Raw genomic sequence first — 24,941 nt, 5'->3', positions numbered from 1 at the left:
TTCGTTGGGTTTTTGTTTGAATGGTCTTTCTCTACCTCTTGTTGTAGATGTTTTTTGTGTAAGTGGCACACATATTGTGAACAGAACCTCCATACTGTTCTCTATAGTGTCTGTACCAACTTACATTCCCACCAACAGTGTAGGAGGGTTCCTTTTTCTCCACACCCTCTCCAGCATTTATTATTTATAGACTTTTTGATGATGGCCATTCTGACTGGAGTGAGGTGATACCTCGTTGTAGTTTTGATTTGCATTTCTCTAATAATTAGTGATGTTGAGCATTTTTTTCATGTTCCTTTTGGCCATCTTTATGTCTTCTTCGGAGAAATGTCTATTTAGATCTTCTCCCCATTTTTTGGTTGAGTTGTTTGTTTTATTGATGTTGAGTTGTATGAGCTATTTGTATATTTTGGAAATTAATCCCTTGTCAGTCACATCGTTTGCAAATATTTTCTCCCATTATGTAGGCTGTCTTTTGTTTTGTTTATGGTTTCCTTTGCTGTGGAAAAGGTTTTCAATTTAATTAGGTCCCAGTTTATTTTTATTTCCATTACTCTAGGAGACGGATCCAAAAAGATATTGCTGTGTTTTATGTCAGAGTGTTCTGCCTGTGTTTTTCTTTAGGAGTTTTTTACATTTAGGCAGTGACAGATTCAATGCAATCCCTATCAAATTACCAATGGCATTTTTCACAGAAGTAGAGCAAAAAATTTTAAAATTTGTATGGAAACACAAAAGACCCCAGATAGACAAAGTAATCTTGAGAAAGAAAAAACAGAGTTGGGGGAATCAGGCTCCCTGACTTCAGACTGTTCTATAAAGCTTCAATAATCAAAGGCATATGATACTGGCACAAAAACAGACATAGATCAGTGGAACAGGGTAGAAAATCCAGAAATAAACCCATGCACCTGTGGTCAATTAATCTATGACAAAGGAGGCAAGAATATACAGTGGAGAAAAGACAATCTCTTTAATTAGTGGCACTGGGAAAACTGGACAGCTACATGTAAAGAATGAAATTAGAAGATTCTCTAACACCATATACAAAAAATAAAGTCAAAATGGATTAAAGACTTAAATAAAAATATCACTCCGTTGTATAGTGTCTCCACTGTTTTTGCTGCAAGATCAGCTATTTGTCTAATTGTTGCTTAATAGATAATCTGTTTTTTCCTCTGACCACTTTTAATATATTTCTGTCTCAAATTTTGAGCAGTTTTTTCCCTGCAGGAACTACTTGTGGATTTTTTTTTTTTTTTTTGGCTTCATGTTCTTAGTCGACATGGAATATGTGGCTTTTTAAAAAAATTATTTAATCTATTTTTGGCTGTGCTGGGTCTTCTTTGCTGTGTACGGGCTTTCTCTAGCTGCGGCAAGTGAGGGCTACTCTTCGTTGCAGTACGCGGGCTACTCATTGCAGTGGCTTCTCTTGTTGTGGAGCATGGGCTCTACAGCGCAGGCTCAGTAGTTGTGGTGCGTGGGCTCAGTAGCTCTGCGGCATGTGGGATCTTCCTGGACCAGGGGTTGAACCCTTGTTCCCTGCATTGGCAGATGAATTCTTAACCTCTGTGTATGGCTTGATTTTTGAAATCAGTTTTTGAAAGCTTTCAGCCCTTATCTCTTCAAATACTTCTGCACCATTCTTTTTTTCTATCATTTGAGATTCACATTGTAGGATCTACACCATGTTGAAAACACTATTTTTTTATAGTTTTTCTAATTCTCTCATATTTTTTCTTTAGATTTTAATATTTGTATAACTTATTTTTCTAAAGTAATGATCAGTTATTTTCCCCCATATATATGTATACCTCATATATTTTCCCCTTAATATTTAAAACAACTCTTCCAGTATTATATTTGGTATTTTCATATAAGTTTAGTTATTCAAAGAGATTAACTTAGTTGCCCAAGTTCACATATCTGCCAAGCAACTTAGGTTGAAATTTGAACCAAGGTCTAGTTTAAATATCTCTTGCTTTTCATTGTATGAAGTTACATTTCCTTTTTTCCTATGTCTTTTTGTCTTTCTCATTTGATATTTGGAGAATAGCTGTTATTCAGAATGGTGTGTATAATGATGAATTGCCTTAGTTTATCTTAAAATAACATTGTCATTCCACCTATATGTATTGGATACAGAAAAATACACAAATTTTTGAGCCAAGTATTACCCCTTTAATGAGTTTATTTTCTACAAGGAAAAAGGAATGTACACAGTTTATTATAATAGAGAATATGATATCTCAACTGATGAGATCAAGAAAGAATTCATTGAGTGAGTAGAACTTATCATGGAAGAGATGGCAATGTGAGAATTTTTATTTTAATTTTTTTTTATTGCATTCAAGGGTAACTTTTATATTATAGATTTGTTTGTTAATACAAATAAAGAAAACCAATACTAGTGGTTCATATTGTGTTTCCTCCCAGCAAATCTATTTGTACATACTCAAATTGTCACTTACTGAGTATTCAGGTAAACAGTAAAATTTTGTCCATCACGATACACAGTGATTGAAAAAATTGGATTTTTTCTCCGTAGGTTATTTCATTTTTGGCTGCAGTTTTGGGTAAAAAGGGAACTCGTGAAGATATTGAAAATAATATGCCAGAGTTTTTACTAAGAAGTATGAAAAAGGAACCCCTTTCTTCTACAGCAAAAAAGGTAAGATATCTAGAAATGTACAGTTCATGAAGCTGGTATTGCAAAAGTGTCTGGAAACTTTTAAACATTATACATTATAGTATAAATTTAAAATATAAGGATTTAAAGACATTATTTAAACATTTCTTTCATAGACCTAATTTCTGAAGGATTATCAGTTTTGTCCTCAAGTTAGATATGATTGACTCTGAAAATAGCAAAATGTAATTTCAGTTTGAATTTTGGGGGTGGGTTGGGGCTTTCAATCTTTTGCTTGGCAAGATTTACATGACTTAATTTGATTAATTTGTTAAATTTCCATGAATGTGTATGTAAAGTTAATTGAAGTCCATTGTATTGTTTTTTATCTATATGAGAATGAAATACAGACAGTAGTAGATATTGCTAACACAGGTGCCTCAATGATAAAGTTGCATAGCAGAATAATTACCTCCTGAATATATGAAACAAATCCATCCTATACAAGGAACATCAAAGTTGGAATCAGAGAGGCTAAGGTCTAGGCTTGTCACTGTCTCTGCCCATGTGACTGTTAAGGCTATTCATATCCATTCTTCAGCTTTTTCCTTTGTAAATGTGTGTTTATAAATATCTTATACATAATTCTTATAAAAAATAAAAGATTTCTAAAAAAAATGAAATGCAAAAAAGAACGGTGTACTATAGGTATGTGTCTGACTTTTATATTGTCCTCAGCATCCAGGAAACTGGATAGAAATAAAGTTTAACTGATTTCGTGAAATCCTTACCATATTATGGTGATGATCCACTTTCTGCACGTTTTTAAACAGTGTCTTTTACATATTTCTTATATATAAGATTGCTGAGAAGTCCAAGTTTACTCTTGTCTATGATTAAGGGCATTTCAGTGTAAAATTTTGAGAAGTATTGGCTTAAGGTATTAAAAAATCTTATTACTTTAAATTTCCTATTATTTTCAATAGCATAGGCACATTCTTTTTTTTTTTTTTTTTTTTTTTTTGAGGTTCGCGGGCTTCTCACTGTTGTGGCCTCTCCCGTTGCGAAGCACAGGCTCCAGACGTGCAGGCCCAGCGGCCATGGCTCACGGGCCCAGCCGCTCTGTGGCATGTGGGATCCTCCCAGACCAGGGCACAAACCTGCGTCCCCTGCATTGGCAGGTGGACTCCCAACCACTGCGCCACCAGGGAAGCCCTAGGTCCATTCTTAGTGTCAATTTAAATTTGATCCTAAAGAAGCATTATAATTCTTAATGTGTTTTATGTTTTCAAGAGTTCAAGTACTGTTTTTAGCTTTGTTTTCAGATTGATTTGAATGTGTTGAACCATCCTTGCATCCCTGGAATAAATCTCACTTGACGATGGTGTATGATCCTTTTAATGTATTGTTGAATTCAGTTTGCTAGTATTTCACTGAGGATTTATGTTTATCAGGGATATTAGCCTGTAATTTTCCTTTCTTGTGGTGTTCTTGTCTGGTTTTGGTATCAGGGTAATGCTGGCCTTGTAAATGTTTGGAAGTATCACCTCCTCTTCTATGTTTTTTGGAAGAATGTGGGAAGAATTGGTGTTAATTTGGTAGAATTTACCAGTGAAGGTGTCTGGTCCTAGATTTTTATTTGTTTGGAGGTTTTTGGTTAACGATTGACTCTCCTTACTAGTAATTGTTCCGTTCCGATTTTCTGTTTCTTCATGATTCAGTCTTGGTAGGTTGTCTGTTTATAGTAATTTGTCCATTTCTTCTAGTTTATCTAATTTGGTGGTGTATAATAGTGCAGAGTAATTTCATATGATCCTTTGTATTTCTGTGTTATTATTTGTAATGTCTCCTGTTTCATTTCTAATTATATTTACTTGAGCCTTCTCTCTTTTTCTTAGTCTAGTTAAGGGTGTCAGTTTTGTTTATCTTTTCAAAAAACAGCCCTTAGTTTTATTAATTTTTTCTATTATCTCTCTAGTCTCTATTTCATTTATCCTCTCTGATCTTTGTTGTTTCTTTCCTTCTAACTTTGGGCTTAATTTGTTCTTCTTTTTCTAGATTCTTAAGGTATAAAGTTGGGTTGTATATATGACTTTTTTTTAAATATAGGCATTTATCACTATATACTTCCCTTTTAGAACTCCTTTTGCTGTGTCCCATAAGTTTTGGTATGTTGTGTTTCAGTTTTCATTTGTCTTAAGGTATTTTTTGATTTTGTTTTTGATCTCTTCTTTGACCCATTGGCTGTTGAGGAGCATATTATTTAATCTCGACATATTTGTGGATCTTTTAGTTTTCCCCTTTGATTGATATCATACCATTATGTGATAAGATATTTGATATGATTTCAGTCTTCTTAAGTTTATTAAGACTTGTCTTGTCTCCTAACATTTTATCTGTCCTGGAGAATGTTCCATATGTACTTGAGAAGAATATGTATTCTGCTCCTGTTGAATGTTCTGTATGTGTCACTAGGTCCATCTGATGCAATGTGTAGTTTAAGTTCAATGTTTCTTTATTGATTTTCTGTCTGAGTGATCCATTGTTGAAAGTGGAGTATTGAAGTTCCCTATTATTTTATTGTTGTCATTTTTTTCCTCTTCACATCTGTTAATATTTCCTTTATATATGTAGGTGTTCTGATATTGGGTGTATAAACATTTACAGCTGTTACATCCTCTTGATGAATTGATCCTTTTATCATGATCTAATGACCTTCTTTGTCTCTAAGAATAGCTATCCCCACTTTTGGTTTCCATTTGCATGGAATATCATTTTCCATCCACTCACTTTAAGTTTATATGTGTCTTAAAAGCTGAAGTGAATTTCGTTGGTAATATGTGTTTGGGTCTTTTTTTAAAAAAATCCATTCAACCACTTTATGTCTTTTGATTGGAGAATTTAATCTATTTACATTTAATGTTCCATTCGTTTCCATGACCCAGTCCTTCCAACTGCCTGTTCTTCATTGAGTTTTTTTTGTTGTTTTATTTTGTTGGTTGTTGTCATATTTAAGTTTCTTCTAGGAAAACTTTCTTTGTGGGTTTTCTTTTTTTTGTTTTTTTTTTTTGGAAGTTTTCTCTTATGTAGGTAAAGGATGGATTCCTCAGGTCTTCAAGTATGTCAGTTCTCATCTGTTTTTGTAGTGTTCTGATCATCCGGTAGTGCCCTTCCAGGCATTTTACTGCTACTATGGATTTATTTTTATATTTGTCCTTTTGTTTTATTGGCATCAATAAATGCATGTGTTTAGTTAATCATTTGAACTGGAATTCTATAAAGAATGTTTTTAATGAGATTACCAGTGACGTCCTACAGTATTCCCCAGAAGCAAATCCAAACAAAACTTATAATTTTGTGTGATGAAATTTACAAAAGATAAATTTGTCTTGATCCATTTAAAACCTCAGTGCATTTTTAAAAGATAGTCTATTGGGCTTCCCTGGTGGCACAGTGGTTGAGAATCTGCCTGCCAATGCAGGGGACATGGGTTCGAGCCCTAGTCTGGGAAGATCCCACATGCCGCGGAGCAACTGGGCCCGTGAGCCACAATTACTGAGCCTGTGCGTCTGGAGCCTGTGCTCCGCAAAAAGAGAGGCCGCGATAGTGAGAGGCCCATGCACCGTGATGAAGAGTGGCCCCTCCTTGCCACAACTAGAGAAAGCCCTCACACAGAAACGAAGACCCAACACAGCCATAAATAAATAAATTTAAAAGATAGTCTATTAAATAGCTAGAAGAGAAATAAATTTCTTTATATTTATTATGCTAATGCCAAAATTGCAATGGAATATTGAAAAATTAATGTTCGAACTACTTGAAAAAAGTCCTTTTAATGAATTTAAATGTTATCAATTAAGGAGTGATGGGTTTGAGGTATGTATGTGTGATACACAATGCATCTTATATATATTTTTAACCTTTTCAAGTGTGAATAAATCATCTAAGAATGTGTGAAATAGATGTTTTGTGCCAAGAATAAATTCCTAAAGGAAAAGATACAAACTATACATTTCAAATATTCTTGGAATGATTCTTTAGATTTAGGCTGTTAAGATTGGAATTCAGTCTTTATGAAAATGAATCAAAGTAAATTCTTTTAAAAATACTACTATCTTGTATGATAAAACTTTAAAGATTCTGTGTAAAATTCATAATCAGTATTAATGCAGAGAGGGAGGATTTTTCTAGCAGTCATAATGCCAGCATCAGACACAATTTCAATGGTGATTAAACAAAAAATTTTCCAGTATTTTATTTACTGTACACTATTTCTTTAGTTTATTATCTTGCAAATGATGCTACTTGTTTGATTTTTTGCTACTGAGTTCTTCATATATTTTTGATATTAACCCCTTGTTATATACATGGTCTGCAAATATTTTCTCCCATTTAGTAGATTTCCTTTTCATTTTGTTGATGGTTTTCTTTGTTGTACAGAAGCTTTTTAGCTTGATGTAGTCCTACTTTTTGGTTTTTGCTTTTGTTGCCTTTGCCTTTGGTGTCAAATCAAAAAAATCATTGTCAAGATGTAAAGGAGCTTACTGCATATGTTTTCTTCTAGGAGTTTTATGGTTTCAGGTCTTAATTTCAAGTCTTTAATCCATTTTGAGTTCATTTTTGTGTATGGTATAAGACAGTGACCCAGTTTCATTCTTTTGCATGTGGTTATCCAGTTTTTCCAGCACCATTTATTGATATCTTGACAATATTTATTCTTCCATGAGCATTGATTATCTTACTATTTATTTGTGACATTTAAAATTTTTTTCATCAGTGTCTCATAGTTTTTAGTATACAGATTTTTTATTTCTTTGTTTAAATTTATTTCTAGTTATTTTATCCTTTTTGATACAATTGTAAATGAGATTGTTTGCTTAATTTCTCTTTCTAATAGTTGTTAGTGTATAAAAATAAAACGGATTTTTGTATTGATTTTGTATCCTGTAACTTTACTCAATTTCTTTATTAATTCTAACAGTTTTCTGGTGGAATGTTTAGGGTTTTCCGTGTATTTCTGTGTCTTTGGCAAATAGTGACAGTTTTACTTCCTTTCAAATTTGGATTTTTTTCCCCCCTCTGGTTAGGATTTTCAGTACTATGGGAATAAAAGTGGTGAAAGTGTGCATCTTTGTCTTGTTCCTTGTCATACAGGAAAAGTTTTCAGCTCTCACTATTGAGTATGATGTTAACTGTGTGCTGGTCGTATATGGCCTTTATTATGTTGAGGTATGTTGTCTCTGTACCCAATTTGTTGAGTTTTTATCATAAATGGATGTTGAATTTCCTCAAATGCTTTTTCTGCTCTGTTGAGATGACCGTATGGTTTTTATTCTTCATTTTGTTAATGTGGTGTATCATGCAGTTGATTTGCATATGTTGAATCGTCCTTGCATCTATGGAATAAATCTCACTTGATCATAATTTATGATCATTTTTGATGTATTGTTGGATTCATCTTGCTAATATTTCATTGAGGATTTTTATATTTATGTTCATCAGGGATATAGCCTATAATTTTCCTTTCTTGTGGTATCCTTGTCTGGTTTTGGTATTGGGCCTCATAAAATAAGTTTGGAAGCATCCCCTGCTCTTCTGTTTTTTCAAAAAGTTTGAGAAGGATTGGTATTAATTCTTTGAATGTTTGATAGATTTTACCAGTGAAGCTGTCTGGTCCTGAACTTTTGTTTATTTGGAGGTTTTTGGTTACTTATTCAATTTCCTTACTAGGAACTGTTCTGTTCAGATTTTCTATCTCTTCATGATTCAGTCTTGGTACATTGTATGTTTCTAAGAATATATCCCTTTCTTCTAGTTTTCCAATTTGTTGGCATAAAATTGTTAGTAGTTGTCTCTTATGATCCTTTTTATATCTGTGGTATCAACTGTAAGTTCTCCTCTTTTATTTCTGATTTTATTTGAGCTCTCTATCTTTATTTCTGTTATGTCTAGCTAAAGGTTTGCCAATTTTGTGTGTGTTGTCAGAGAATCAGCTCTTAGTTTCATTAACCTTGTCTGTCATCTTTTTAGTCTCTATTTTGTTTATTTCCACTCTGATCTTTATTAGTTTCCTCCTTCTACTAACTTTAGGCTTCATTTTCTAGTTTGTGTTTTTCTAGTTCCTTGAGGTGTAAGTTTGGTTGTGTATTTGAGAATTTTTTTGTTTCTTGAGGTAGTCATTTATCACTATGAACTTTCCTCATAGAACTGCTTTTGCTGCAGCAATAAATTTTGGTACATTATATTTCCATTTTCATTTGTCTTAAGGTATTTTTTGATTCCTCCTTTGATTTCTTCTTTGACTCATTGGTTGTTCAGTAGCATGTTGTTTACTATACACAAATTTGTGAATTTTCCAGTTTTTGTCTTGTAATTGATTTCTAGTTTTATACCACTGTCATCAGGAAAGATGCTTGATATGATTTCAACCTTCATAAATATATTGACTTTTTTTGTGGCTTAACATATGGTCTATCCTGGAGAATGTCACATGTGAACTTAAGAATACATTCTGCTGCTTTTGGAATCATTTGTATATAAGTTATAAGTCAATCTGGTCTAAGTTATTTAAGGTGCCACATATATTTTTAAATTTGACTTTCTTAATTCTTTGATATTCTTGTTAGTTAATTTACTGTTCATTTATTTGCTTTACTTATGTTTTCTGAAAATATAATTTTACTTGTCATTTCCATTCTCAGGTTTTATTTACTTTTGTTTAATTAGAAGAGATGATATTTATTGTTTTGCTCTCCATTGATCTAAGTGATATTGGTCTATAATTTTCTACTTTGTTAAGACTGTTTATCAAGTTTTGGTATTCCTATTATGCTGCTTTTCTAAAAGGGATTTGCAGAGGCTCCTAGAGTGGATTCTCAACTTAAATTTCCATATATTAAATAGCTGTAATATATCAAAGGAAAAGTTATCAATTATGCACAATTAGGATGTAAATTAATTAGATTTGGCATTTTTGAAAGAATTAAGATTGTAGAGTTAATTACAGGGAATATGCTTTAGAGTTTTGCGTTAAATAGCAAAAATTCCAATTTTATGGTCTGTAAGTTCTCTCAATATAGGTACATTTTATTTTTCAGCTTGATATCACACTTCCTCCAATGTGAAATTTTTACTTTGGCTCTGGTGGTCTGTCATTGTCCTCTGCATAGACAGTGCTATTCCTACCTTGCCACTGACACATGCTTTTATTCATTATTTCATTTATCAACTGAACACCTTTGTTTTCTAAGCACAGCACAAAGTACCATAGTTACAGTGGCAAATAAGAATGTTATGCATCTCAAGGTCATAGGCTTTCTGATTTAAGGTGCTAACATGATATATCATTGTTGGTTAAGAGCTTTGGCATTACACAGACATGGGTTCAAATACTTACTTTTCCACTTTATAGCATTATGACCTTGGGCATATTATTTAACACATCTATACTTCAGTTTTCTCATCTCTAAAAAGGAAATAATAAATATTTTTACTTTACAGCATTTTTATGTGAAGTCCTTGGGTTAATGTCTGTTAAATGGCATAACTCAGTTTTCTTACCTCTTTTAGTATTAAAATGAGTTATTGATCCATTTGATTTACCTTTTACAACTTTGAAGACCAATAATGTCTATAAGGAATGTCTTAATTTTTAAACAACTTCTGGAATCTTAGGGCCGATTCTAGGAATCTTTAGGTTCATTGGCACCTTTTTTTTTTTTTAAGGTTTGGGATTTTTTTTTTTATTTATTTATTTTAGCACCTTTGTTGGAGTATAATTGCTTTACAATGGTGTGTTAGTTTCTGCTGTACAACAAAGTGTAGATTCGTTGACACCTTTGATGAATGACCCCTCGAGTGGAAAACTGCTCAAAGTGCTCAGATGGAGTTTGGATAACATTTTCATCTTATGATATTAAAAAGTAAAAAGGTTGGGGGGTTGGGCAGAGACAATAACTGGGCTTATTACTTGGAGCCCAAATTTTTTATTTGAAGGTAGTAGGAGAAAAATGGAATTCATAAGATAAATTCCGAGCCAGAAGATGAAACTATTTGAGATGAATCACGTATGACAAAAAAGTACTTATATATGCTTGATGCTGGGGTAGAAGAAAGGAACTCTCACATTTAGTAGGTTAATCTTCTCTTCTTTTTCTTTTTCCTGTTTCTAAAACAAAGTCACAGATATGACATCTTACAACTGACAAATGGCCCAGCTGAAATGTTTCATAGAAGAGAGTGTAGGATTTAGAGTAGTATTGTATTATTTTTTTGTTTGTTATTTAATTTTTTTGTTTGTATGTATGTGTAATTGGCTCATCTTTCTCAAGTAGGACAAGTATAAAACTGCAGAAAAGAAACTTACTTAAAACCCTATTAAAGATAATAGCTTAGGAATAGTGGTAACAGTAGGAGATAAAAACATTAAAAATTAAAATGGCTGATGACAACAGGATTTGGGATTAGTACAGGAAATGTTGGTGAAACCCCAAAACATTTATTTCAAGATTAAACAGAAATATTGTTAATCTTAATGGGTTAGGGCAGAAGTCCCACTTACATGAGTTAAGAGAGAACAGGAGGAGAGTAAGTAGGGACAGCAAGTATTGATAACTCCTGAGGATCATTTCTATAAAGAAAGTAAAGTAATGGGGGATAGCTAGAGAGAGATGTAGGTTTAAGAAGGAACTTTTTTGTTTGTTAGGTTTGTTTTTTAACGCTGAGAAATATATATTAGAATGTGTTTGCTTGGGGTTGTATGCGGTCCATTGAAAAGCAGAATGTAATCATGTTGGGCAGATTGGGAACAGTTTCTTCATCATTGACTTCAGGTTGACAGGAAGTGATTGGAGCCACTATATAAGTTCAGGGTTTGTCTTTAGAAAAGAACATGGACAGTTCACCCATGGTAATAGATGGGAGAGCAGAATATATAGAAGTAATTATAGGTAGGTTATTGATCTAGTGATAAGAGAAGAGGTTTTCTTCTAATTGGTTCAATTTTCCAGTGAATTTTCCAGGTTATCAACTGATAGTATCTGAGAGAGAGGGAGAGGAAATGGACTAGGAAAGTGAAAAGGAAAGAGAGCTCTGGAAGACCATACATTTCAATAAAAAACCTGGCCTGCTTTGCATATTTCTATTACCCACATGGCCCTTGAAGTTATTACTGGGATCCTGATTATACTCTCTTTTTTTTTGTTTTGGAGAATTATTTTTTTCTTATCTCTCAACTCCTTTTGGGGGGAAAATAAAAAATAGCTGCTCCTTTGGACAAGGTTGGGTATCTATTTTTTTCCTAATAAGGTGCTAAGTAAACAACAGTACTTTTTGATGGACTTCTAAGTCCAGATATATTCAATTTCTCAGTTGTATTTATACTTATTAACTACAGTGTCAAAAATCAAGGAATAGGACTATTGATATTCTGGATTTAACTTTGGGGTTCTTTTTCATTTAAAAAATTATATCATTAAATTTTTTTCTTCTTTTTACAGATGTTCTTAATAGTTGCTCCTCTTTCTGTCCTCTACAACTGGAGGGATGAACTGGACACCTGGGGATATTTCAGAGTCACTATTTTACATGGTAACAAAAAAGACAGTGAACTGACTCGTGTGAAACAGAGGAAATGTGAAATTGCTCTAACAACATATGAAACGCTGCGCTTATGTCTGGATGAACTTAACAGGTAATCGAAATAATGGGAATGATTGCATTAGTATTCTGTTTATGTCAATTGTATTTATCCCTTTATATTGTGATTTTTTTAAAGCTCTAAATATTCTTTAGCATGATTTAACTTTATTTCAGGATTATTGAAATAGACAGTTTATAATAATTAACTTATTTTCTAAGAAGAAAATCCTGAGTCAGATTTTATACAGTTCCTTATTTAATTTCCTCTATTACCTATCCAAACAATGCATGTTAATGCATAGGACTTGTCCTAAATCTCATGTGCAGCCTTTTATGTGTATGATACCTCTGGACTAAAACAGTGATTTTCATGAATTATTTTAATTATGGGAGTCTGTTGTGAATATAGAGTGGCAAAAAATGCATATACATATTGAGAACCACTATTCCAGGACTATAAGTACCCAAAAGAAATGAACTGTATCCTAAGATTTTAGTGGGGAATCTAGAGACAGGCAATTATAAAGTCATGTGAACGCTATAATATGAAACAGGGGATGTTATAGGAGCACATGAGGAGCCTGACTGCTGCAGAGTGAGGAGAGTAGTCAGGGAGCTTCCCAGAGAAGATGACCTATGAGCTGAGTGAGAATTGAAGGATAGGTAAGAATAGGAAAGAGCAGGAAAATAATCCAGGAAGAGGGAACAAACAACATTTGCAGAGAGGACTTCCCTAGTGGTGCAGTGGTTAAGAATCTGCCTGCCAATGCAGGGGACATGGGTTCGATCCCCAGTCCAGGAAGATCCCACATACCGCGGAGCAACTAAACCCGTGAGCCACAACTACTGAGCCTGTGCTCTAGAGCCCGCAAGCCACAACTGCTGAGCCTACATGCCACAGCTACTGAAGTCAGTGTGCCTAGAGCCCGTGCTCCGCAACAAAGAAGCCACCGCAATGAGAAGCCCACACACCGCAACCAAGAGTAGCTCCCGCTTGCTGCAACTAGAGAAAGCCCACGTGCAGCAACAAAGACCCAACACAGCCAAAAATAAATAAATAAATTTATCCCTTATAAACAAAATTATAGAGGCCTTCAGGCAACAAAGATCACAGCACTTTTTAATAAATGAAAACAGTTCTGATGCTTTCTGCATGTAATGACTGTAGCCTAGAGTGTAAGAAGGAAGTGGCCAGATGACAACACCAGTGTGGTAAGCAAGGAACAGAAAGCCTCTTAGAGGATTTTTGGTCTTTATCCTTAGAGCAGCAGAGTGTCCCTGAAGTGTTTTCAGGAGATTACTATTATGATAAAAATGATTATATTTACATTTTATAAGTAACGAAGCTGCTCTGTGCAGAGTAGAGCCAAACTGAATGGAGAAAGACCAGTTAGGAGGCTTGTTATGAGCTAAATTGTGTCCCCTCCAAATTCATGTGTTCAAGTCCCAACTCCAAGAACCTCAGAATGTAACTTAAGGTAATTAAATTAAAATGAAGCCATTATGGTGGGGCTTAATCTGGGAGTCCAATCTGACTGGTTGTCCTTAGAAGAAGAGAAGGAGATACGAGGAACTCATGTACACAGAGAGCAGGAATCTGTAAGGAGAGAGACCTCAGAAGAAACCAAACTTGCCAACACTTTGATCTTGGAATTTGAGCCTCCAGAACTGTTGTGTCTGGCATCTTTTGCTCATCATCATGTTTTTGAGATTCAGCTATGTTATTGAATGTATCAGTGATCATTCTTTTTTAATGCTGAATTGTATTGTATTTTATGAATATATCACATTTTGTTATCCATTCATTTGAGGATAGATATTTGGGTTTTCCAGTTTTTGGTTACTGTAAGTAAAAATTTAAGTAATATTTATGTATAAGCCTTCTTTTGACATATATTTTGATTTCTCTTCTGTAAATTCCTAGGAGTGGGATTTCTGGGTTATATGGTAAGTATAGGTTTAACTTTAGAAGAAACTGATAAGCCATTTTCCAGAGAGGTTGTACTATTCTACTCCAACTAGCAACCTATTAAATTTCGTTTGTTTCATATTCTCACCAATATTTGGTATTGTCAGTTTTTTTGTTTTTAGCATGTATAGTGGTATCCCATTGCAGTGTAATTTGCATTTTTCTGATCTGTGTACACTTGAAAAAAGTGTTTTTTCTACCGTGGTTGGATGTGATGTTCTATAAATATCAGTATAGTCAGTTTGGTTAGGTGTTGTTCAAGTATTCTCTGTCTTTACTGATTTTCTTTCTAATTGGCTTACAATTTCTGAGAGAGGAATGTTGAAATTTTCAATTATAATTATGGATTTGTTTATTTCTCCTTTCAGTTCTGTCAATTTTCAGTTCATATATTTTGAAGCTCTGTAATTAGGTACACACACGTTGATGATTAGGATTTTTTCCTTATAAATTGATCCTTTTATCTTTAAAAATGTTCCTTTTCATATCTAATAATCTTGAAGTTTTATCTGGTATTAATATAGACAATACAGATTTCTTATGTTTACTGTATGTTTATCATTTTCCAACTTTTTGTTTTTATCTGTTCCTTATATTTAAGGTGAGTGTCTTGTGGTTAGCATATAGCTGGGTCTTGCATTTTTATCCTTTTTGATAATCCCTGCCTTTTATTTGGAGTGTTTAGTCCATTTATATTTAATGTAATTATTTTGTAAAGTTGGATTTAGAGCTACCATTTTTTGTAAGCTCTAGGATTTTATTTTACAAGCTCATAAGTTTGCCTGTTACTATTTCCTGGATGCTGTCAGAAGACAGGAACAATCTGAGGCATGAAGTTAAGTAACTTACCCAAGCCTACAACAACTAAGTCAGTCGTGGACATGAGATTTAAACCTTCACTTTGGGCTTTTATGCAATGTATTATGTAAGAGATATTCTATAGTTAGATAAATGTAATAAATTCATTTATCATAGCAACAGTCATTTTAATTTTTGTTTAACTGCTCCTTTAGACTGTGAGGTCTTTGATATAGAATAATTTCTGTATTTCAGTGCTTATTACACTTCTAGCATATAATAGTGTCAAGTGGTTATTTTCTGTGATTGTTATAAATATTAAATAAGAATTCTAACATTTCTGTGCAAAATTAGAAAAATCAAATGTTACAGTTTTTGTTGTATTTAGTTTTCCTTTATTTGTTTGAATGGCTTTATTTTTAACAATATTCAATATAATTTATATTCAATCTGAGTAAATATTAAGTAATTTTTGTGAGAATGCTCCATATGATAGACCAGGATTAAACATTTATCATAGATAATCCATAGAGTAGATAAACACTCTATAAGTGAGCTGTATCTCTTTGTTATTACGGTTATATTTTACTTCATTTTTATTTTTATCAAAGTTATATATGCATATTATTTAAAGAGCCAAATATGAACACAGTTCACTCCTGTCTGCCACCCCCATTAGCTGTTCTTCAGAGACAGTCACCTTCAACTCTTTAACTTATCTTCCTAGTTTTTACTTCCATATCTCAAAGAACATGTTTATGCTGCAACTTAAAAATTATCCTTTAAGTTTTTAACATCACTTGTTGATTTCCTCTTAAGGAAAAATGAAGATCTTGCTGTATTTTGCCCTTCTTTTGCTTACTTTACAGTGTCCTGGCTGGCTATTTTGTGGGATAACGAATAGTATATAGGAGCTCCAACAACTTCTTAAACAGACTGTTGAACATTTACCTAACTCCAATTTCCAGAAGCATCTGGTGCTACCATTTAAGAAAGAGCTCAATAATATGAATCAGATTGTTTCTTGGCTTTCTTTACTACTGGCATGGGATACTCCTTCCTCTGTTTTTATAAGTTGTCTTGTTCATCTTCTTCCCTGCTTTTAAAATTTTGTGATTGTTTTCTCCTCTTTTCCTTTGTTCTTGATCTCTTATCCTTTTTCAACTTTATATTAAGAAAATGATCAAACCTTTAGAAAAACTGAAGTAATAGTACATGAACATCTATATACTCAACACCTGTAGTCACCAGTTGTGTGTGTGTGTGTGTGTGTGTATATATGTTGGCAAGATATAAGGTAATGTGTGTGTGTTGACTATTAAGTCTGTTTAGTCTCTTCTAATCTAGAACATTCCCTCAACTTTATTTTTTTATTATAAGACATTTTGAGGAGACCAGGCCAGTTGTGTTTTAGGATGTCTCACATTAGATTTGTCTGATTGCTTTCTCAAGGAGTTATGTATTCCTCTAACATATGTAGTTTTGTAAGCTGATTTTGTTCTAAAGACTTAATTAGCTTCAGGTCAGACATTTTTTGACAAGAATACTTCATAAATGATGCTGTGGACTTCATATTACATTATTTCAGGAGATATTAATGTCAAGTTGTTCTACTATTAATGTTGCGAAGTTTGTCCCATAGGCTAAGGAGGTGATCATCAGATCTCTCCATTGTAAAGATATGTTTCTCCCTTTACAATTAGAAGTACTCTGTGGGTTACGCTTTGCTACCATTTCAATATCCTGGTCCCTCAATCCTTTTACTTAGTGGTATTAGCATACAGAAATTATTCTTGCCTGAATCAGTTATTTTATTGGGTTTTGCAAAATAATATTTTCCTAAGTTTATCATTTCTTCTACACTTATTAACAGCATTCTCCTATAATTAGAAATTAACTATAATTTCAACCGGCAAAGCAAGGTGAGTGATGCTTGATTCTTTTGCTTTAATTTCCAATTTTCAGACTAACAAATTGGTACAATGGTCATTCGCAATGATAGCAAAGTTTCTCTCCCACTCCCCAACCCCTGTTTTTTGAGTATCACTATGGACTCATAGATTATTGAGGTACAATTGACATGCCATAGAATGTACCCATTTTAAGCATAGAATGGTTTTTAGTAAATTTATAAAGTTGTGCATTTATCACCACAATCCAGTTTAAGAACATTTCCATCACCTCAAAAAGTTTTTTGTTTTCAGTCAATCTCTGGTCCCATCTCGTTCCAGGCAACCACTAATCTACTTTCTGTCTCTAGATTTGCCTTTTCTGGAAATTTCATATAAATTTCATACAATATGTAGTCTTTTGTGTCTGGCTTCTTTCACTTAATATGTTTTTGGGGGTTCATCATGTATGATGTTTCAGTAGTTATTCCTTTTTATTGCTAAACAGTACTATTTTGTGTGTGTGTGTGTATATATATATATATATATATATCTCATTTTGTTTGTCCAGTGAATGGACGTTTGGATTGTTTCCACTTTTGGGCTATTACCAATAATGCTGCTCTGAACATTTACGTACAAGCCTTTGTGTGAATGTAAATTTTCATTTCTCTTGCATAGATACTTAGGAATGGAATTGCTGGGTGGTGTGAGGAAATTTAACTTTTTAAGAAACAGCCATACTGTTTTAGAAAAATAGCTGTACTTTCCCAAAAGCAGTGTATGAGGTTTACAGTTTCTCTTGCCAGTACTTAATATTGTCAGTCTTTTTTTGATTGACAGTCAAATAGGTTTTCGGTAGTATCTCTTGGGGTTTTTTTGCATTTTTCTAATGATGACTTTCTTTTTTTTTTTTTTTTTTTTTTTTGGTGTACACGGACCTCTCACTGTTGTGGCCTCTCCCGTTGCGGAGCACAGGCTCCGGACGCACAGGCTCAGCGGTCATGGCTCACGGGCCCAGCCGCTTTGCGGCATGTGGGATCTTCCCGGACCAGGGCATGAACCTGTGTCCCCTGCATCGGCAGGCAGACTCTCAACCACTGGGCCACCAGGGAAGTCCAATGATGACTTTTTTATGTGCTTATTTTCCCTTTGTATATCTTCTTTGGTGAAATGTCTATTAAAATCTTCTACCCATCTTTTTAATTGGATTGTCTTAACTTCAACTGTGTTGTAGTAGTTCTTTATATAATTCTGTATACAAGTTCTTTATCAGGTTATGATTTGCAAATATTTTCTCCCAGTCTGTAGTATGTCTTTTCATTTTCTTAATTGTGTGTTTGGAAGAGCAAAAGTTTTTAACTTTGATGAGGTCCAACTTATCAAAATTTTTTATTGACCATGCTTTTGGTGTCATATCTAAGAAATTCTTCCCTAACCCAGAGTCACAAGATTTCTTCCTACATTTTATAACTTTTATAGTTTTAGCTTTATATTTAGGTCTGTGATCTATTTTTAGTTAGTTTTTGTATATGGTGTGAGGTAAAGGTCTAAAGTAAATTTTTTCATACAACTCCTGGGTTTTTATTTATTCAATGTTTTATACTATCCTATAGTCATGCTTAAATTTTCTAATTAGTCTGGCTCCTGTGTCCTTTGGACATGCCCCCATTTGTCTTTGAATACATCTGTGCTTTCTCACTGTCCAGTATTTCCCCTGCTGCACACCTGAAATCAACTGTTTCACCATGGGAATCTGCTTCCTTTTAGTGGATTGACCACTATGGTTGTTCATTGCTACTGGGGTAACAATCAATTCTAAACCTTTTTAGCAGACAGAGCTATGTAGTACAACTTTTAAAAATCATGAGTTTATATTGATATTTTTTCATTCATAATTAACATGGTATTTATTTCTCTGTTTTATTACTTTTAGAAGATTCCTTCTTTGTCATTTTAGTCATGTTTAAATGAGTTATTTCATTTCATTGTTACTAAACAAAATCTCTATTTCTTTTTATCTTCCTACACATTTAATTTTCATGGGTTGTCCAAAGCTGTGATCATTTAAATAAGGAGGTGAGAATTCCGTGGAATCAACAAAGAGTAGAGGAAAAAAACTGCAAAACTTCGGTAGAGAAAGCTGCACTCTAAAAATTATATAGACTAAGAAAGGGAAATTTTTTCAACCTTTCCTCCCTTTTTCCTCACTTTATAGTTTGGAATGGTCAGCTGTCATTGTAGATGAAGCTCATAGAATCAAGAATCCAAAAGCTAGAGTAACAGAAATTATGAAAGCTTTAAAATGTAATGTCCGAATTGGCCTCACTGGAACCATTCTTCAGAACAACATGAAAGAATTGTGGTGTGTTATGGACTGGTGAGTAAAAACACTTTTTATTTTTTGGAAAATTATTTAATACTTCCTTAACTTAATGTTACCGTGTTTCCTAATTATTTGTTTCTGAAAAAAAATTATCTGTTTACAGAAGTGTTTGATCCCAAACATAGTATTCAGAGTATAGTGTCCCATGAAAGCCTATCTTTATTATTCTTGGTCCCTGAAGTAAATATCTGAACTAATTTACCAGTTCCATCATCTTCTTATAGTTGTTCACTAAAATTGTGATAAAGACCATTCTGCTTCTTGCCTTTTGTTATTGTTATCATTAATAAACAAGTGACTTAGTATATTTTTTAAAGGCAAAAAGAAGTTAGTGATTTCCTATTTAGATAGTTTAATAAAGCCTTAACATTTTTTCTTATTGCCTTTATAAAGGGCTGTGCCAGGACTTTTAGGTAGCATGATCCACTTCAAGAAACAGTTTTCTGACCAACTAGAACATGGTCAGAGACACACAGCAACAAAAAGAGAACTAGCTACTGGCCGAAAGGCCATGCAAAGGCTTGCAAAAAAGATGTCTGGATGGTTTCTCAGGCGTACCAAGACTCTAATCAAGGATCAGTTGCCTAAGAAGGAAGACCGGGTGAGAACAGCTTTTGTGTATATTATGAATTTCTTGTCGTGTTTCATTTTTTCTAAAAATATTCCTTTTGAAGAGAAAACCTATCTCCTGTGGTATTTTATGAATATAGATTTTTGCCTTTTACTCAGTATGAAAAAAAGTTATATGCAGAATTTCATAAAATATTAATTGAGCCCAGTCATCTTCCTCACTAACTTTACTAACATTTTATCTAACAGGTTTACTGTTAATATACATTAAACTCATTTCTCTTATTTTAGAACAAGAAGGTTTTGATATAATTCTTCCTCAATGAAGGAAGAAGAACTTCTTTCCGTAATGTGTTTTCTGTTCATATTTTGTCCTTCCTATACTGTGTACCATCTACAACCCAGTATACTCTTTGGTAATTTAATTCTAACTACAGGCCAAAGTTGTTAAAAGCTTTTTTTATATAGGTACATTTCTTGTAGAATGCAATGTACAGTTACACAACTAACCTAATTTTAAGAAATTGTAGGAAAATTACAATTAAATTCTGTTAATTGTACAAGAAAATTTGAGGTGTTAACCTTAAGAAAATTTTTATAAAATATAGTGGTCTTTTATAGTTTTTAATCTTGTGGTTCTTCTAGCTCAGGCAATGGAATAAAGTTTCTAAAAATTACTGTGAATTAAATCTAATTAATATTGTCCTCAATAGGGGCAGTCCTATCAAATACCCTAATCTTAGGATATCCTGTTGATTATTATTTTTAAAAATAGATTTGAAAGGAAAATATGATCTTGATATGCAAGTTGGGGAAACTGATACAACATTTGACTTTTTGATCTAAAGCATATATTATCATTCAATTGGAATACTTCATGAACCCCACTTTTTTTTTTAACATATTGAAGTATAATTGCTTTACAGTGTTGTGTTAGTTTCTGCTGTATAACAAAGTGAATTAGCTATATACATACGTATATCCCCATATCCCCTCCGTCTTGCATCTCCCTCCCACCCTCCTATCCCACCCCTCTAGGTGGTCCCAAAGCACCAAGCTGATCTCCCTGTGCTATGCAGCTGCTTCCCACTAGCTATATATTTTATATTTCGTAGTGTATATATGTCAATGTTACTCTCTCACTTCGTCCCAGCCTACCCTTCCCCCTCCCCGGGTCCTCAAGTCCTTCTTTACGTCTGTGTCTTTATTCCTGTCCTGCCCCTAGTATCATCAGAAACATATTTTTTTTGAGATTCCATATATATGTATTAGTATATGGTATTTGTTTTTGTCTTTCTGACTTCACACTGTATGACAGACTCTAGGTCCATCTACATCACTACAAATAACTCAATTTCATTTCTTTTTATGGCTGAGTAATATTCCATTGTATATATGTGCCACATCTTCTTTATCCATTCATCTGTCAATGGACATCTAGGTTGCTTCCATGTCCTGCCTATTATAAATAGTGCTGCAGTGAACATTGTGGTACATGACTCATTTTGAATTATGGTTTTCTCAGGGTATATGCCTGGTAGTGGGATTGCTGGGTCATACGGTAGTTCTATTTTTAGTTTTTTAAGGAACCTCCATACTGTTCTCCATAGTGGCTGTATCAATTTACATTCCCACCAACAGTGCAAGAGGGTTCCCTTTTCTCCACACCCTCTCCAGCATTTATTGTTTGTAGATTTTTTGATGATGGCCATTCTGACTGGTGTAAGGTGATACCTCGTTGTAGTTTTGATTTGCATTTCTCTAATGATTAGTAATGTTGAGCATCTTTTCATGTGTTTTTTGGCAATCTGTATATCTTCTTTGGAGAAATGTCTATTTAGGTCTTCTGCCCATTTTTGGATTGGGTTGTTTGTTTTTTTTTGATATTGAGCTGCATGAACTGCTTGTGTATTTTGGAGATGAATCCTTTGTCAGTTGCTTTGTTTGCAAGTATTTTCTCCTATTCTGAGGGTTGTCTTTTCGTCTTTTTTACGGTTTCCTTTGCTGTGCAAAAGCTTTTAAGTTTCATTAGGTCCCATTTGTTTATTTTTTGAACCCCACTTTTTAAATGTTTTGTGTAATTTTAGTTATATATCTAGTAGGAACAATAAATTTTAAGTATATGAAGAAAGAGTTGTGCACAGAGTTTTAGAACTTGGTCTCTGAAATCAAATACCATAGGCTTCAATCCTGCCTCCCCTACTTACTAGTTTTATCACCTTGAGCAATTTGTTAAATCTCTCAAAACTTGATTTCTTTATCTTTTTTTTTTTTTTACGGTACGCGGCCTCTCACTGCTGTGGCCTCTCCCGTTGCGGAGCACAGGCTTTGGATGCTCAGGCTCAACAGCCATGGCTCATGGGCCCAGCAGCTCCGCGGCATGTGGGATCTTCCCGGACCGGGGCACAAACTCGTGTCCTCTGCATTGGCAGGCAGACTCTCAACCACTTCGCCACCAGGGAAGCCTTGATTTCTTTATCTTTTAAATGGGAATGGTGACAATGGTGCTTGCCTCACATGGCTGCTCTGAAATATGTGATATGTAAGCAGTGTTCAGTGAATATTACTACATGTTTTAGTAACAACTCAACAGTAAAATACTTTGGAATATATTTAACCAAAGAGGTGAAAGACACGTATGCTGAAAACTATGAGACATTGATAAAAGAAACTGAAGAAGACACAAATAAATTGAAAGATTCCATATTCATAGATTTGAAGAATTAATATTAAAATGTCCACACTACCCAAAGCAATCTACAGATTCAATACACTCCCTATCAGAATTCCAATGACATCTTTCACAGAAATAGAAAAAACAATCCTAAAATTTGTATGAAATCACAAAAGACCCCAAATTGCCAAATAAATCCTAAGAAAGAAGAACAAAGCTGGAGGCATCACATTTCCTGATTTTAAACTATATTACAAAGCTACAGTAATCAAAACAGTATGGTGCTGGCATAAAAACAGATACATAGACCAGTGGAATAGAATACAGAGCCCAGAAATAAACCCATGTGTAAACAGTCCACCAATATTTTAGAAGGGAGACAGTACTGAATGGAGAAAAAAAGACAGTCTTTTTGATAAATGGTGCTGGGAAAATTGGGTATTCACATGCAAAAGAATGAAATTGGACTCCTGTCTTACACCACTCATAATAATTAACTCAAAATGGATTAAAGATTTAAATGTAAGACCTGAAACTATAAAATTCGTAGAAGAAAACATAGGGGAAAACCTCCTTGACATTGGTCTTGCAATGATTTTTTTAAATTAATTAATTAATTTTTGGCTGTGTTGGGTTTTCATTGCTGTGCACAGACTTTCATGGCTCGCAGGTTCTAGAGCACAGGCTCGGTAGTTGTGGCGCACGTGCTTAGTTGCTCCGCGGCATGTGGGATCTTCCCAGACTAGGGCTTGAACCTGTGTCCCCTGCATTAGCAGGTGGATTCTTAACCACTGTGCCACCAGGGAAGTCCTTGGTAATGATTTTTTGGATATGACATCAAAAGCACAGCAACAAAAACAAAAATTAACAAGTGAGATTACATCAAACTAAAAAGCTTCTGTACAACAAAAGAAACAATCAACAGAATGAAGAAGCAGCCTATTGAATGGGACAAAATATTTGCAAACCATATATTTGATAAGGGACTCATTTAGAATATATGAAATCTCATACAACTCAATAGCAAAAAACCAAACGATCCAATTAAAAAATGGGCAGAGGACCTAATAAACAGACTTTTTTCCAAAGAAGACACACAGATGGCCAACAGACCCATGAAAAGATGCTCTATATCACTAATCATCAGGGAAATGCAAATCAAAACCACAATTAGATATCAGTGCACACCTGTCAGAATGACTGTTATCAAAAAGGCAAGAGGTAGCAAGTGTTGTGCTGATGTGAAGAAAAGGGAACCCCAGTGCACTGTTTGTGGGAATGTAAATTGGTATAACCACTATGGAAAATGGTATGGAGATTCATCAAAAAATTAAAAATAGAATTACCAGCAATCCCACTTCCAGGTATACAGTCGGTCCTCTGCATCTGCAGGTTCCACATCTGCAGATACAGAGGACCAAGACTACACTATTTTATATAAGGGGTTTGAGCATACACAGATTTTGTTAAACATAGGGGAGGTGGGTCCTGGAACCGATCCCCCGCAGATATTGAGGGATGATCGTGTACCTGAAGGAAATGAAATTACTCTTGAAGAGATACCTGAACTCCTATGTTTATTGCAGCATTATTCACAATAGCTAAGATGTGGAAACAACCTTACTGTCTGTTGACAGATGAATGAATAAAGAAAATATGTATGTATATAGAATGGAATATTATTCAGCCATAAAAAAGAAGGAAATCTGTCATTTGTGACAACATGGAGGGCATTATGCTAACTGAAATAAATCAGAGAAAGACAAATACTGTATGATCTCGCTTATATGTGGAGTTTAAAAAAAAAAAAAAGCTACACTTACAGAAACAGAGAGTAGAATGGTGTTTGCCAGAGGCTCAGGTTTAGGGGAAATGAGGAAATGCTGGTCAAAAGGTACAAAGTTCCAGTTATAAGATGAATAGTTCTGGGGATCTGATGTACAGCATAGTGACTGTAGTTAGCAATACTGTGTATACTTGAAAGTTGATAAGAGAATAGATCTTCAATGTTCTCACCACACATACAAAAACTAATTATGTGAAGTGATGAATGTGTTAACTAACCTTACTGCTGTGGTAATCATTTTGCAATAAATACACATATCAAATCATAGTGTTTTACACTGTAAACTTACACAATGTTGTATGTCAAATATATCTTAGTAAACCTGGAGGAAAATAATAACTCAGAATTTCCCTCTGTACCTTAATCGTTGACTCCATCTTCAATATTCTCATATGCACCATGCATCTTTTTTTTGCAGTAATATTCTATTGTAGTGATACACACATATAAATATTTTAAAATAGGTGGCTTTTCCCCTATTCACATTCCTCAAAGTCCTAATATGGATATATTTAGTTTTATGACCTTGGTTACATACAGC

At 33.9% G+C, this 24,941-nt stretch overlaps 1 protein-coding gene across 7 annotated transcripts in view; it reads left to right on the top strand.

Annotated features, from left to right (window-relative positions):
* ERCC6L2 (ERCC excision repair 6 like 2) overlaps window positions 1-24,941 on the top strand; it is a 158,518-nt gene that overhangs the window by 31,520 nt on the left and 102,057 nt on the right. For all 7 annotated transcript variants that reach the window (XR_012332448.1, XM_033857844.2, XM_019940413.3 and 4 more), the window contains exons 3-6: window positions 2,549-2,671; window positions 12,127-12,320; window positions 19,143-19,304; window positions 19,704-19,911. Coding sequence is in view for 6 of the 7 variants with exons in the window: in XM_033857844.2 (XP_033713735.1) it covers window positions 2,549-2,671; window positions 12,127-12,320; window positions 19,143-19,304; window positions 19,704-19,911 (687 nt within the window). In the remaining variant the exon portion in view is untranslated. The remainder of the gene's footprint in view (window positions 1-2,548; window positions 2,672-12,126; window positions 12,321-19,142; window positions 19,305-19,703; window positions 19,912-24,941) is intronic.

The sequence above is a fragment of the Tursiops truncatus genome, chromosome 6 (genome assembly GCF_011762595.2).
Source record: "Tursiops truncatus isolate mTurTru1 chromosome 6, mTurTru1.mat.Y, whole genome shotgun sequence".
Lineage (NCBI taxonomy): Eukaryota > Metazoa > Chordata > Mammalia > Artiodactyla > Delphinidae > Tursiops > Tursiops truncatus.
Note: the sequence above shows the minus strand (reverse complement) of the source record. Positions and strands in the feature narration are given on the sequence as shown.